At 37.9% G+C, this 16,401-nt stretch overlaps 1 protein-coding gene across 1 annotated transcript in view; it reads left to right on the forward strand.

The window, feature by feature from the left end:
* The window catches only part of LOC117715410 (vomeronasal type-2 receptor 116-like), a 45,469-nt gene that overhangs the window by 15,453 nt on the left and 13,615 nt on the right, over window positions 1–16,401 (forward strand). Inside the window, exons 4-5 of the mRNA XM_034512209.2 lie at window positions 603–824; window positions 1,907–2,030. Coding sequence (XP_034368100.1) covers window positions 603–824; window positions 1,907–2,030 — 346 coding nt within the window. The remainder of the gene's footprint in view (window positions 1–602; window positions 825–1,906; window positions 2,031–16,401) is intronic.

Here is a 16,401-nt window from a genome sequence, read left to right on the forward strand (position 1 = left end):
TGTCATGTATGATGTCCTATGATTAAATTACATTGTCAGAGAGCTCTAAGTTTATTGGAAAAAATAATCTAGAGTCAGTTACCCATTCTCTTGGCCATTTGGAGTTTGTCAAATATTTCTAAGTTTAACCTGTTCCAACTATATTGTTTGGGTTTGCTTATGGGAAGATACACAAGAAGATCCCTGGAGTCATATCTAGCTTTGTGCTTATCTGTGCTTATTGTGATCATGTTGAACATAAGAAAACTTCCAAATAGGGCCAAAAATAGGTATTTCCTTAAAAGGCAGAAAGAATAGTAAGTTTAAGGCTTTCCTAAAGACTTAAACATAATTTTCTCAGGAGAAGACATAAAATGAATCATAATGCAGAAAGTTTCCAAGAATGCAAGGGGCAGAGACCACAACTTAAAAAAGAAACAGAATGACAGTGATTTAAATATCTGGCTTACCTTTGCAGGAACTGTGACAAATGACTATCCTAGCTTCATGACTTTTGACATTTCTATTGAACATGGCTGTTTCAAATGAGGTTCTTGGTAGTAGTTTAAAAAAATCTTTTATGATCTCATGTATATCACCATATGTTTTTACATTGCTTTTAGCTTCTCCCTTTCCTAAAGAACGCTATAATGAAAAGTCATGTGAGAGGACACACAGTAATGGATGGGGGAAGAATCTTAGAGTATGACATTCTTAATTTTTGGAATTTTCCAAGTGGTATTGGATTAAAGGTGAAAGTAGGAACCTTCTCTCTACATGCTAATGAGGGTGTAGACTTCTCTTTATGTGAACAGATGATACAATGGCCTACAGGGTTTACAGAGGTGAGTTGTGACTTCTGTCACTGCCCTGACCTTTCATAAAATCTAAGGTAATTCTCAATTCTCAGGATGTGATGATTATTGAACTCTCTCTCAGAAGCAATAAACACCAAACTAACAATAAGGATATTCACATAGAAATGGATAATGTGAACTATTTTCTCATTCCTTGACTCTGATCAATGGATATATTTATTTTTAAGTGTGTTAATGTGCATACATTTCTTTAAAAGAAAGTGTCTCTTAGTTACTGCCTCAGAACACTGATAGATTCATTTTGTCACCTAGATGAAGAAATTACAGTAAGGTAAGGAGGCATTTTAACTTTCCAGCCTCTGAAAAGGCATAATGGTACGACAAGTGTGTGTGTGTGTGTGTGTGTGTGTGTGTGTGTGTGTGTGTGTGTAATGCTTGACTTGCTATGTCATGCAAATAGACAACAAAGCAACTGAGGGGAGAACAGATTGTTCTGGCTGACTCTGTGAGTGCTCATTATAGTGGGTAAAGGATGTTTTGAAAGCCAGAGAAGGTGAGGACAACATGTTCATAGACCAGAATTAGAGTAAAATTAGAGAATAAAGAATGTGGTTGCTCATTCCTATCACTCTTTCATTCTGTGAGTGACAGTAGTCGGTGAAATACTGACCCCCATATTGTGGTATTTATTCTTATCTCAGGTAGGTGCCTGTATTAAACTATCATGGAGATGCAACAGATTTAATTCCATGATGAATCCAAGACCTGTAAAGTTGTCAGTCAACATTAACAACCATTCTCAGTATATAAGTTTCCCCTAGGAGCCAGTAAGCATAGAGAGAAAGTAAATCTGAAAGCATATATCATGACTTTCTTGAACACTGCTTTAATCACCTATACTTATGAACATCTTCAGAAACTGGACCAAGACTTACGTATGTGGACTGTGTAGCCCATGAGCTGATAAAATTAGCAATTCCAAACCTCATTAGCTTCAATTGTTAAGTGTAAGCATTTGAAAATTAACTTTTCATATACTCAGAAATTCTCTATTTACTGAAAATTTTTAGAAACCCCAAGCATCTGCTAATAGTTTCCATTTCTCTTAGACTCCTCAGTCTGTGTGCCATAAGAGTTGTGGGCCTGGATTCAAGAAAGCTGCCCAGAAAGGCAAGCCTGTCTGCTGCTTTGATTGTACTCCCTGTGAAGACAATGAGATTTCCAACATGACAGGTAAATAAAAGCTTACAGAGAAGTTTCCAGCTTGTCCTCAGGAGTCTGCTATACCTAATGAAATGTGAAAACACTGGAGATAAGTAAGAGATTATCTCTCATTCCCTGATTAGACATTTAAGCATTGTTATTGTTTTATTTCCTTTTGAAATCACACATTCTAGATATTGACATCATCCTTGACTTACATTGCTGATCCATTGCAGTTATTTTTCCCTGAATATACACCTTTCGCACAAGTTAATGATCTATTTAATTTCACCATGGACACAGTGTTTTTAGCACCATTTCTTTACATTTTTAAACAATACTCAGTCATATGTAGGATTCACTTAAAACGTGGATTCCTCACATCCTCTATTAATCATTATTACCAGTACAGGGATGTTGTTGCTGTTGTTGTTTTATGTAGTAGGTGACTAAGAAGTTAAATTTTATTTCTCCAGTACATATATTTAATCTCTATCATTGCTAAGTTTCTTTTGTTTTACTTATTTCATGCTATCTGTTTATGTAAAATGTTTGTCTCCTGTTTATTAAACATGGATTCTTTTCTCACACATTATGATCTGAATATAATTTCCCTCCCTTCATTCCTTCCAGAATTCTTCCCACCTCCTCTCTCATCCAGATCTACTCCTTTTCTGTCTCTCATTGGAATTGAACATGTTTCTATAAGAGAACAACAATATATGATAAAAATAAAGTATAATAATATTTTTATAAATCTATCATATTGATGCTGTGGAAGAAAAGACAGTAGAAAAATAAAAGTTTCAAGAGAGCACTCAAGAATCAGAAACTTGATTAGGAGTCCCATAAAAGCACTAAAGTGAAAGCTCTAGTGTATATGCAGAAGACCTAGTGCAGACCTGTGTAGGCCCTGTGATTCCAGCTGCACTCTCTGTGTGTACATGTAAGCATTGCATATTTGTTGTAGAAACATTGATCTTCTGCTGTCCTCTGTCCCATCTGACTCCCCTACACCTTCTGCTTCATTTTTTATGGAGTGTTCTAAACTTTGAGAGCGAGGAATAGATGGCGAGACACCTCACTGTGAGCTGTCTATTGTATTCTCTCTCTGTCTCTCTCTCTCTGTTTCTCTCTCCCTCTCTCTCTTTTTCTCTCTCTCTGTCTCTCTAACAGACACACACACACATACACACATGCACATCATAATGTCCAGATTGTGTGTCTGTATTTACACCTTTCTGCTGAAGGAATAAAGAATGAAACCTCTCTGATGATGGCTGAATAATGCATTGATTTATGAGTATGGCAGAATAGGTTCAGAAGACATATTTTGATATGAGTAGTATTGGTTTTACCCAAAGTCTTTGATCTGTCTAGTCTCTGGTCCCTGGTTTGCTCAAATAGTGTCAGGAATGTGTTGCATCCCATGGAGTCAAATCAGACATTGGTTGGTTACTCCCTCAAGGTTTATATGATCAATATCCTAGAATAGCTTCTGGGCAGGATTAAATGTAGATTAAAAATTTTGTGGTTGAAAGAGTGAGCAGGAGATAAACCTAGGCCGCTGCATATATGTAGCTGAAGTGCAGCCTAGTCTTCATGTGGGTTCTCCAACAACTGAAGCAGGGCCTGTCCACCACTCCATGTTTGATGAGTTCTGCTATGTTATCTTGAGCAGTGGGACTTTGCTGTTAGTTTTTGCAGAGCAACATATTGTCTTGGCAATAGCCTATATTTTGGGGGTAGGAGAAGGCAGATTCTACTGCACATTTTAAAACAAAAACTCATATTCATGTGTGGGGCTGTGAAAGGATGGCTTGGGTTTTGGTAGAAGCACTGGCTCTGGCTGCATTCTCCACCACAGGCAGGAAATGATTAGCTCATGCATAGGCGTGGGCGTGGATCTCTGTTGGGTGGTGTTGTAGGTCCCCACGTGTCTTCTGCTCTTCGAGGGTGCCTCATGGAGGCAAGCCTCTAGAGAGAAATAGAAGTGCAGGAATTTTGACTGAGTTGGATCCGGGACACCGGGTGAGCGCGGTGGGGCCCCCACCTAGCATGGGGAGTTCTCACTCAGTCTGAAGTTCCAGGGGGCACAAGGCTTTTGAATGGACCCAGAGGCCGGTGTCTGCAGTGGGCTCCCAGACACCACTGATGGGGGCCACGAACGGAGACTGGGCACACGGGCAGAACTGGCTTCTCTCTTCCCCTTGGAGATCGATGGGACTACCTATTCCTTTTCTCTATTAAACAGTATATCATGTATCTTTATTATAATCTACTTAAGAGCTAATATAAAGATATAAGCAAATACATACAATATTTATCTTTCTAGGGTTATCATACCTTACTCAGGATAATCTTTTCTATTTCCACATATTTGTCGGCAAATTTCATGATATCATTTTTAACATCTGAGTATTAATACTCCATTATGTAAATGTATCATATTTTCTATATTCATTCTTCTGTTGAGGGATATCTGGGTTGTTTCTATTTTCTGGCTTTTGTAAGTAGAGCAGCAACAAACATGATTGATCAAATGTCCTGGTGCTAGGATGATGCATACTTTGGGTATATTCCTAAGAGCAGTAAAGCTGGAACTTGAGGTAGACTGATTTCCATCTTTCTGCAGAAATGTCGTACTGATTTCCATAGTGCCTGTACAAGTTTGCTCTTCCACCAAAAATGAAAGACTTTTCTCCTTGCTCGACATCCTTGCTACCATGAGCTGCCACTTGTATCATTGTTCTTAGGCATTCTGAATGGTATACGTTGTAATGTCAAAGTAGTTTTGATTTATAAAATATATTCTTGTGAGTTTTCATCCCGAAATTCCTTTCAGTTCTTCCCCACTTCCCATACAACACTAATCCATACTGTTTCTTTCTCTCTCTCATTAGAATAAAAAAGACATCTAATTTATAAAGATAAAATACAATAAACAACAACAAGCCAGAGTACAATGAAACTAAATAAATAAATAAATACCCAAAGAAATATTGCAAGGGTCACATGCAGACACACACAAACACATTTTCACACTTAGACAACACACAAAAACAAACTAGAAACTGTCACATGTACTCTAAGACATGTAAGGTTAAAAGAATGGCCAAGACAAAGCATTATAAAACAATAAAAACTTCCAAATTTTCAGTGAATTAATTTTGTATTAGCCATCAGACAGTGGGGCTAGACCATAAGTTTTTAATTACCCAGTTAAAATCCATTGAAAAAATAAAATTTTCATTGCCTGCCGTTATTATTTTGAAATAGCGGGTTCCTTCCGGTCTGGGCCCAGGAACTGAGCAGATCCAAGACTACAGCTCTGTCCCCAATCACACAGAACCCAGAGGAAGCAGGGCTCCCAGGAACTCTAACACGGGCAGTATCTTAGGTAAGCAGACAGCAACGTTCACCCAAAACAGGGAGTAACTGGGACCCACAAGGACCCAGGAAGTTGCTCCCGGCCCTGAGCACTGGTTCCTTCCGGTCTGGGCCAGAGCACTGAGCAGATCTTGGGCTGCAGCTCTGCCCCAATCTCTAAGAACCCAGAGGAAACAGGGCTCCCAGAGCTCTAACCTGGGCAGCATCCTGTCTGTGCTTGAGCGCTGAGCAGATTTTGGGCCGCAGCACTTACCCCAGTAGTTACACCCACCCCACAAAGTTCTGATACAACCAAGATAATAGGAAAGACAGGCTCCAGTCAGGGACAGGGCAGGTAGCACTAAGGAGATACAGATGGCAAAAGGCAAGTGCAAGAACATAAGCATCAGTAACCCAGGGTACTTGACATGATTAGAACCTAGTTCTCCCACACTAGAAAGTCCTGAATTCCCCATATCACCATGAAAGCAAGATTCAGATTTTAAATCACTTCTAATGATGATGATATTTATGTCCTTTAAGGAGGATATAAATAACACTCTCAAAAAATTTGAGAACACAGGTAAACAGGTAGAAGTCTTTAAAGAAGAAACACAAAAATCCCTTAAAGAATTACAAGAGAACACAACCAAACAGGTGAAGAAATTGAACAAAACCATCCAGGACATAAAAATGGAAGTAGAAACAATCAAGAAATCACAAAGGGAGACTACGATGGAGATAGAAAACCTAAAAAAGAAATCAGGAGTCATAGACACAAGCATCACCAACAGAATACAAGAGATAGAAGAGAGAATCTCAGGTGCAGAAGATACCATAGAAAATATTGACACCACTGTCAAAGAAAATGCAAAATGCAAAAAGTTCTTAACACAAAATATCCAGGAAATCCAGGACACAATGAGGAGACCAAACCTAAGGATAATAGGTATAGATGAGAGTGAAGATTCCCAACTTAAAGGGCCAATAAATATCTTCAACAAAATTATAGAAGAAAACTTCACTAATCTAAAGAAAGAGATGCCCATAAACATAGAAGAAGCCTATAGAACACCAAATAGACTAGACCAGAAAAGAAATTCCTCCTGTCACATAATAATCAAAACACCAAGTGCACAAAACAAAGAAAGAATATTAAATGCAGTAAGGGAGAAAGGCCAAGTAACATATAAAGGCAGACCTATCAGAATTATACCAGACTTCTCACCAGATACTATAAAAGCTACAAGATGCTGGACAGATGTCATACAGACCCTAAGAGAACACAAATGCCAGCCCAGGCTACTATACCCAGCAAAACTCTCAATTACCATAGATGGAGAAATCAAGATATTCCATGACAAAACCAAATTTACACAATATCTTTCCACAAACCCAGCATTACAAAGGATAATAGCAGAAAAGTCCCAATACAAGGAGGGAAATTATACCCTAGAAATAGCAAGAAAGTAACCCTCTTCCAACAACTTCAAAAGAAGATAGCCACACGGAGACATCACTGTTCCTTAATATCTCTTAACATCAATGGACTCAGTTACCCAATTAAAACACATAGGCTAATGGACTGGATACATAAACGGGACCCAGCATTTTGCTGCATACAGGAAACCCAACTCAGTGCAAAGACAGACTCTACTTTAGAGTAAAAGGCTGGAAAACAATTTTTCAAGCAAATGGTCCTAAGAAACAAGCTGGAGTAGCCATTCTAAAATCTCCAGCCCGAGAACACAAAGGTGGGGACTCATGGCTCCATCTGTATAGGTAGTTGAGGGTGGCCTTGCCAGGCATCAGTGGAAGTGGACAGCCTTGGTACCTAAAAGTTTAGATTCCCTAGTGTTGGGGAATTGTAAGAGCAGGGAGGCGGGAATGAGAGGATGGTGGAAGCACACCCTTGGAGGGGGGAATGGGGTAAGGGGTTAGGCATCAGTGGAAGTGGAGAGCCTAGGTGCCTGAAAGTTTGGATTCCCTGATGTTGGGAAATTTGAGAGAAGGAAGGCAAAAATGGGAGAATGGTAGGAGCACACCCTCAGAAACTCCCAGAATTATATGGATTAGACATGACAGAGGCAGGCCGCCAGAAGACTAGATTCCAGAATTCAAACAAACAATTATCTTGATACTAAAATTTGTTTTGAGAATTGTATATTTCAGAATACATAGACTTGGTGTATCTACTCATCAGGCAAGCTGAGCAGACCTGCTCGAACCTCTGATGTCCTGGAACTCCAGCTGGATGCAGTGAAGATACAGCATCAGAGGCTTATCAATTTACTCTTCCCCAAACCTCTCTTCTAATATCTCAACACCCATAATCAGCTTGAAGAAGTTAATGAAGAGTCGGCATCCCTATTCCCTGGGCTTGTGGACTGAGGTGGTTAATATTGGGCTGTTTTTCTAAAGAAAAGTAGTGGTTTTGGTGGAACAGGGAGGATTAGCTAGGATTTATTGCATAGCCATAACCTACTGGTAGAAATGTGTGTATAACTGTTCTTAAGATGAAGATATAATTTCTTAAATGGTACAAAATTTATTTTGATTTCAAATTTAAGGTTTTCATTGGTACAAGCTTCCTATTAATATAAAAGTGAGATGAATATTGTTACTATCATAGGTATTGTACCTGTATAACACATTTAGGAATATAAGGCTTAGACCCAGTCCTTCTTTAACTTTTTTAACTCATTTGAGATGGTTAGCCTATGAGCTAAGGGCCTATAGCAAATTCATGGCTTTGAGTTTATTGTTAGGGTGTTCTCTATATTTTCTTTAGAAATAGCTGAGAGGAGTTAACAGACAACAGTCCAGATTGCCTTACACAAATAGTTGGTTTTCAAAACATCAGAAATCCACAGAATTGATGTGACAAACATTTCTCTATTTATGCTCATTTTGATTAGAGACCTGTCTGCTCCTGACAGCTTCCTGTCTTGGATTCTAAGAAGAAATTGAGCATCTTTGGAGTTATTCCGATTGTGGTGAGTCAGCCACTAGACAAGAATTGCCTCTTTTCATCTACAGACAAATCACTGTCCAGAAAAGGACACACTTGCAGAATAGTCAACTGATTATATCTGCCAAGACAGAGTAATCAGCCCTTAATAATTCTGCATCACTAGGTCTGTCAGATGATTCTGGGCCAGAAGGCTGAAGATCGGATGCTCCAATGTTCCGTAGTATAGGGACTGTCCAGGTGTTCAGCGGTCTCTATAAATTGGCTAAGTTTTAGAAGCTATGCTTGGTGCTTCCCATAATTTCAGTTAACTCAGTCATTTTGGATTTCTGATGGGGTTGAAAACTTATAGTCTCATAGCCAATCCTTGCTATTTACTTTGAGAGAAAAGATTTGAGAGGACGGTTTTCAGCTGACATTCATTCTAAAGCCAAGAAAAAAAAGCCAGGTTCAGAACTAAGTCTTTTATTTAGGAGAGATGACAGAGGTTCTGCTTAGTCAACAAAATAATGGACTGGGTATTAGGTCTATCTTGCACCTTACTGACATAAAATAGTATAGTTATGCTCTAACTGTATTTTGAGAGAAAAGTTTTATTTTAACAGGAAGGGTGATATGTAGGAGGAGCTAAGTGGGAGGAGTACAGAGAGGAGGAGTAAGGAGAGGAGGAGGAAAAGGAGCGGAGGAGCTAGATGATGAGAGAAAGAGAGGGGGGCCAGACATGGAGGCAGATGTTCACATGTCTCCGCCAGTCAAAGATAGTTGATATATCTACATTGGGTATTCTGATTGATATTGAGCATTACCAAATTTATAAAGCCATTGGTTAACATTAAAAAAAATTATAAAAGCAAAAAGGGGAAGGGGGTATGGGATAGGGGTTTTCTAGGGAGGGGAAATGAGGGGATGGCATCTGAAATGTAAATAAAATATCAATAAAAAAAGAAATAGATTCTGTGCTAGTGATGGGGCTTGTATATAGTTGGCATTTGTGCACTAAGATCTTATCTGGCCTATACCTATATAACACTTTTGCATGCTGCCAGTTTTTCTGTGATTTCATACCTTATAAATCCTGGTATGTAGAGAAGGCTTCCTTTCATCAGTGTTTTCCCCCATCACTGTTTCTTGCAATCTTTCTGAATACTTTCCTGCTGTGTTTCCTCAGCCCTTAAGCAAGGGATCTTTATAGAGATCACCATTTTAGAACTGAATGTTTCAATGTCTGTCATTCTCTGATTATTGTCCAGTTGTGGAAGACACTTTTTTGATGAAAGCTGAGAAAAATATTGATCTATATGTATAAAATAATGTCATTACAAATAGATTAAATTGCTGTGTTTCTTTTGTAGAACAGTAGTATTTAGTTTTTTCCTAAGTCTATTGCCAATTTATTCTCAGGTGTTTGGTTACCAAAGCATTGTCAGACATGGGTTTCATATCATGAAGCAGGCCTCTATTTGAATCAGATAGTGAGTTGTTATTTTCACAGATTTTGAGCCACTACTATATCAGTGTATTCTGCAGGCAGCACAGATTGCAGGGTTAAAATCTGTGTGGTGTTTTCTTTTTTCCTTCTAGTAGTTTGCAAAGTACCTCTGAATACTGTGAAAACTAGTCAATGGTAGTAAAGGCTATAGGTAGGTCCCAGTTTGACTTCTCTATGCTCAATGCTGTCTTTAGTTATTGTGTAGGACAACCAATAGCCTTGACTACAGCCTGGGTTATTTGGGATCTTATGGAGCCTCTTGGGATAAAATTATATGCAACTCATTTCACAATACAGCTCTCATTTACTGGCTACAGATGTCCATTTGAATTTTGTTTTTTTCATTATTTGGTGAATGCAATTAGATTTTCTAACACATATTTAAATATTTTAAGTAATCTCAACTGTACTTGTTTTCAAATACAAATGCTCAAATGATCCTTAGATTTAGCTGTTCAGTCCCATATTCCCTTTACATTCACCTCTTCTCTCCATTCCTCATTTGACCTCCTATTTCAATCTCACATCCCATCCAACCATAACTATACAGTTAATTTCTGCTTCCTAGGGTGATTCTTCACTCTCCCAGGGCATTACTTTATACCTGAAATCAGTGGCTATATGAGTTGTAGCCTGCTATATTAATACTCAACAGATAAAAGCCTCATATAAATGATTAGAAAGCATTTTGTCTTTTTTTGTCTGGTTATCTCACTCAGGATGATTTTTTTTCTAGTACCATCAATTTACCTTTTAAATTTCACAGCTTGTTTAAGATCCAAGGTTCTCTCTCACTGTCCTGTTTCACTTGAATCAAAACAATAAACTCAAGATTATGTGATCAGTCTCCAATACAGAGATGTTCTGAAATCTGTCATGTAATACACATAATCCCTTGGAAACTACATGAAAAACATATTCAAGACATTACCCATTATGAAGGAAAACATTTTCTGTAAATATTTTCACAAATTATGCTAGTTCTACAGTTGGGTCATTTGTGAAATTTCTCTAATGAATGTCTCCCACACATGTGAAGATTTTTAAACCTTAAAGAATGTGATAATAATCATTAATTCATCAATACCAACATGTCTATGATATGTAAATAGTATTAACACAGTGTTTGCCATTTATTACATAGATTAATGTAGATTTATGTCTTGTGAGAACTAGGAAAAATGCAGTAATGTCATGTAACTGCATTATTGAATGTTAGTTGAATGATAAACTAGGGATAGCTACATGTACTTGAGCTACTGAAACTAAACACAGTGAAGTGAAAACATTGCTAGTCCTTGGCCAGGATGTTTACAATAGAAAATTCTTGAATCAAAATGAGTTCATTGAAAATAAATCTTGTAGAGAGTAAGTGAAACCAAGGAACTAGATGACAAGAATTGATGTAGGACATTGAATAGAAACAAAAAAAAGGTAAATCAACCATATATAACATGTAAGTCATTAATCAGGTTGTATATGTAGACATTGAAAATTTTTATGAAAAAATCATTTCTTTGAAAAAATTTTATTTTATTTTTTCTTTTCATAATTTATTATTTGATTCAAGATTCCTCTATTGAGAATTCTGTTTAGCTCTGTATCCCATTTTTAGTTGGCTTGTTTTGCTTGTTGATATCTAATTTTTTGAGTTCTTTGTAAATTTTGGATAGTAGACCTCTGTTGAATGTACAGTTGGTGAAGACCCTTTCTCATTCTCCAGACTGCTGTTTTACCCTATTGGTGATATCCTTAGCCTAGCAAAAGCTTTTACATTTCCTGAGGGCAAATTTATTAATTGTTGATCTTAGTGTCTTGATATTAGTGTTCTCCTCAGGAAGGTGTCTTCTGTGCCAATGAGTTCAAGACAGTCCCCATTTTACATTCTGTTATATTTAGTCTGTCAGGTATTATGTTGAGTTCCTTGATCAATTTATACATGAGTTATGTTCAGGGTGATAAATATGGCTTTATTTGCATTTTTCTACATGCAGACATTTAGTTAGTTCAGCACCATTTGTTGAAGATGTTTCCTTTTTCCCAGTGTATAGTTTTGGCTTCTTTGTCAAATATCAAGTGTCCATAGTTGGGAAGGTTTATGTTTGAGTGTTTAATTCTATTCCAGTGATCACATGTCTGGTTTTAGGCCAATACCATGCAGTTTTTATTACTATTGTTCTGTAGTATAGCTTGAAATCAGGGAGGAAGATACTTCTAGAAGTTCTTTTCTTGTACAAGATTGTTTTACATACTGTAGATCTATTTTTTTTTCACATGAAGTTAAGAACTGGTCTTTCAACTTCTGTAAATATTGTTGTGGAATTTTGGTGGGAATTGCATTGATTCTACAGATTGCTTTTAGCAACATCTGTATTTACCATGTTAATCCTAGTCGATGAGCAGGGGAGACCTTCCATCTTCTCATATCTTCTTCGATTTCTTTCTTCATCAGAGGCTTAATGTTCTTGTCATATAGGTCTTTCACTTGCTTGTCTACAGTTACAGCATGATATTTTATATTATTTAGTGCTACTATAAAGGGTGTTATTTTCCCAATATTTTCTTAGCCTAGGTACTGTTTAAAGAAGGGCTACTGATTTTTTTTTTTTTAGTTTATTTTGTTTAACCACTTTTAAAGGTGTTTTTCAGCTGTAGAATGTCTCTGGTAGATTTTTGAGAGTTACATATGCATTTCATCATATTATCTGTGAGTAGTCATACTTTAACTTCTTCCATTCTAATTTGTATCCTCTTGATCTTCTTCAGTTATTGCTCTAGCTAGAACAGCAAGTACTATATTGAATAGATAGGTAGAGATTGTGCAAGCCTGTCTTATATCTGATTTTAATGGAATTGCATTAAGTTTCTCTCTATTAATTTAATCTTGGTCACTGGCTTGCTGTATTTAGTGTTTATTATGATTAAAAACTCACCTTGTACCCTGGATTTCTCCAAGACTTGTAACATGAAGGGGTGTTGGATTTTGCCAAAGACTTTTTCAGCATCTAGTGAGATGATAGTATGACTTTTTTTTCTTTCAGTTTGTTTATATGGTAGAATACCTTGACAGATTTTTGTGTATTAAACCTTCTGTGCATCCTTGTGATGGATCCTACTTGATGATGGTGGATGATGGTTTTAATGCCATCTTGTATTCAGTTTGTGAATATTTTTATGAGTATTTTAGCATCAACATACATTAGAGAAATTGGTCTGCACATCCATTACTTTGTTAAGTGTGACTTAGGTATTAGGGTGACATGACCTCATAGAATGAGTGTGGCAATGCTCCTTCTGTTTCTATTTAATGGAAACATTTGAGAAGTATTGGTATTAGCTCTTCTTTGAAGTTTGGTAGAATTCTGTGTTAAAACCATCTGGTCTTGGGCTTTTTTGGTTGGTATACATTTAATCACGGATCCTATTTTCATAGAGGTTATAGGAATATCTGAATGATTTACTGATCTTGATTTAACTTTGGTAAGTGGTATTCATCTAGAAAATTATCTATTTAGTGTAGATTTTCAGATTTCCTGGAGTGACAGCTTTTGGAGTAGAACTTAATGATTCTTTGAATTTTTTCAGAATCTGACAAAGGGCAGCCTTAGCCTGGACAGGGGTTCCTGAGAGAAATGGTATCTGAGAGCAGCAAAAAGTATGACCTGAAGTCAAATCATGGGTTCAAAGCTGATAGCCTATCTTCTGCTAGAGATGGCTCCATGGGCAGCTCTCTATAGATAGCTCTTGTGTCTGTAGTTTGCGCCTAACAGCTCTCCTTCTCAAGACAGCTGTCTGTTTGAGACTGATCTGTCTTGGTACAAAATATTTCTAAATGCTCTCTAGATAATTCATGTATGGATTTTATGACCAAAGTCAGAAAAGCTTCTATAAAAAAAATTCATGGATTTTCTAACAAAGTTAGAAGTCTTGTTAGAAAAATTCTAAAAGTCATTCTTGGGTTTTTCTGGTTCAAATTAGAAGCCTGAAAGCATTCTAACAGAACCATGTTTTCTCTTCCAACAACCTTCTCTAAATAGCAACTAGAAAACATTCTAAAAATATCTAAGTAATTCTGGGATTTTCAATCAAATTCAGAAATCTCATTAGAAAAAAATTCTAAAAGAGCTGTGTTCATTCCCCATGGGTTTTTTCCAGCCAAAATCAGAAATCCTTCTTGAAAACATCTGGAAGAGCTGTGTTCACACCTCAAAGATCTCCAAACAGCTAAGCTTTCCATACAAAAAAATCTACAAAAGAACTATTGTTCTCTGCTAGCTCATCACATGCAGACAAAAACCAAGTTTTTATTTACAAATCAATTCAGTCATTAATTCCAGGTTCCATCTTCAACAACCCACAAATTAGCACTCCAAGACCTTAGCCAAGTGACTCAGGAAAAAGACAGCCCTACATTTACCACCTTAGTCCCCATGCCCAGGGAATAGGGGCACTGACTCTTCATTAACTTCTTCAAGCTGATTATGGGCATTGAGATATTAGAAGAGGAGTGGGGGGAAGAGTAAATTGATAAGTCTCTGATGCTGTGTCTTCACTGCATCCAGATGTAATTCCAGGACCTCAGAGGTTTGCACAGGTCTGCTCAGCTTGCTTGATGAGTAGATACACCAAGGCTGTGTACTCTGCAATATACAATTCTCAAAACAAATTTTAGTATCAAGATAATTTTTTAAGGGCTGACATTTTACTAAAGATGTTGGTTCTAACAGCTTTTCTTTTTTCCCCTCTTTTATTAGATATAATATTTACATTTCAAATTTTATCCCCTTACCCCATTCCCCCCACCACCCAGGAACCCCTTATCCCATCCCCCATCCTCCTGCTTCTATGAGGGTGTGCACCCACCTACCCCCCAATCCCACCTCCCCACCCTCAGATTCCCCCCCCCACTGAGTGTTCAGCCTTCATGGGACCAAAGATCTCCTCTCCCCACTTATGCCCAACAAGGCCATCCTCCCCTACATATACAGCTGGAGTCCTGTGTCCCTCCATATGTGCTCCTAGGCTGGTGGTTTAGACCCTGGGGAGCTCTGGCTGGCTGGTATTGTTGCTCTCCTCATGGGGCCACCAACCCTTTCGGCTCCTTTAGTCTACTCTCTAACTTCTCCATTGGGAACCTTGATCAGATTAATGGTTAGCTTGAGTATCTGCCTCTGCGTATATCAGACTATGGGGGACCTCTAAGGAGACAGCCTTATCAGGCTGCTGTCAGCATTCCCTTCCTGTCATCCTATCAGCATCTATTTTTGGTGACTGCACATGGGATGAATATCCAGGTAGAATGGTCTCCATAAAACCTCTCCTTCAGTTTCTGTCCCACATTTTGTCTCCATATTTGCTCCCTTGGGTGTTTAGTTACTCCTTCTAAGAAAGACCTAGGCATCCACACTTGTTCATCCTTCTTCATGAGCTTCATGTGGTCTGTTAGTTGAATCTTTGTTGTTTCAAACTTTTGGGCTAATATCCACTTATCAGTGAGTAAATACCATGTGTGGTTTTTTGTGATTGGGTTACCTCACTCAGGATAATATTTTCTAGTTCCATCCATTTACCTAAGAATTTCTCGAATTCATTATTTTTAACAGCTGAGTAATATTCCATTGTGTAAATGTACCACATTTTTTTGTATCCATTCCTCTGTTGAAGGGCATCTGGGTTCTTTCCAGCTTCTGGCTATTATAAATAAGGCTGCTATGAACATAGTGGAACATATGTCTTTGTTATATATTGGGGCATTTTCTGGGTATATGCCCAGGAGTGGTATAGCTGGGTAGTGCTATGTCCAATTTTCTGAGGAACTGCCAGACTGACTTCCAGAGTGGTTGTACCAGCTTGAAACCCCACCAACAATGAAGGAGTGTTTCTCTTTCTCCACAACCTTGCCAGCACCTACTACCACCTGAGTTATTTATCTTAGCCATTCTGACTGGTGTGAGGTGGTATTTCAGTGTTGTTTTGATTTGCATTTCCCTGATGACTAAGGATGTTAAGCATTTCTTAAGGTGCTTCTCGGCCATTTGTGTTTCCTCAGTGGAGAATTCTTTGTTTAGCTCTGTACTCCATTTTTAATGGGGTTATTTTGTTGTCTGGTGTCTAATCTCTTGAGTTCTTTGTAAATATTCGATATTAGCCCTCTATCAGATGTAGGTAATGATCTTTTCCCAATCTGTTGGGTGCCATTTTGTCTTGTTGACAGTGTCCTTTGCCTTACAGAACTTTTGCAATTTGATGAGGTCCCACTTGTCGATTCTTGATCTTAGAGCATAAGCCATTGGTGTTCTGTTCAGGAACTTTTCCCCTGTGCCTAGGTATTCGAGGGTCTTCCCCAACTTCTCTTCTATTAGTTTCAGTGTATCTGGCTTTATGTGAAGGTCCTTTATCCACTTGGAGTTGAGCTTTGTACAAGGAGATATGAATGGATTAATTTGCACTCTTCTACATGCTGACCTTCAGTTGAGCCAGCACCACTTATTGAAAATGCTGACCTTTTTCCATTGGATGGTTTTAGCTCCCTTGTCAAAGATCAAGTGACCATAGGTGTGCAGGTTCATTTC

This window comes from Arvicanthis niloticus, chromosome 1, assembly GCF_011762505.2.
Source record: "Arvicanthis niloticus isolate mArvNil1 chromosome 1, mArvNil1.pat.X, whole genome shotgun sequence".
Lineage (NCBI taxonomy): Eukaryota > Metazoa > Chordata > Mammalia > Rodentia > Muridae > Arvicanthis > Arvicanthis niloticus.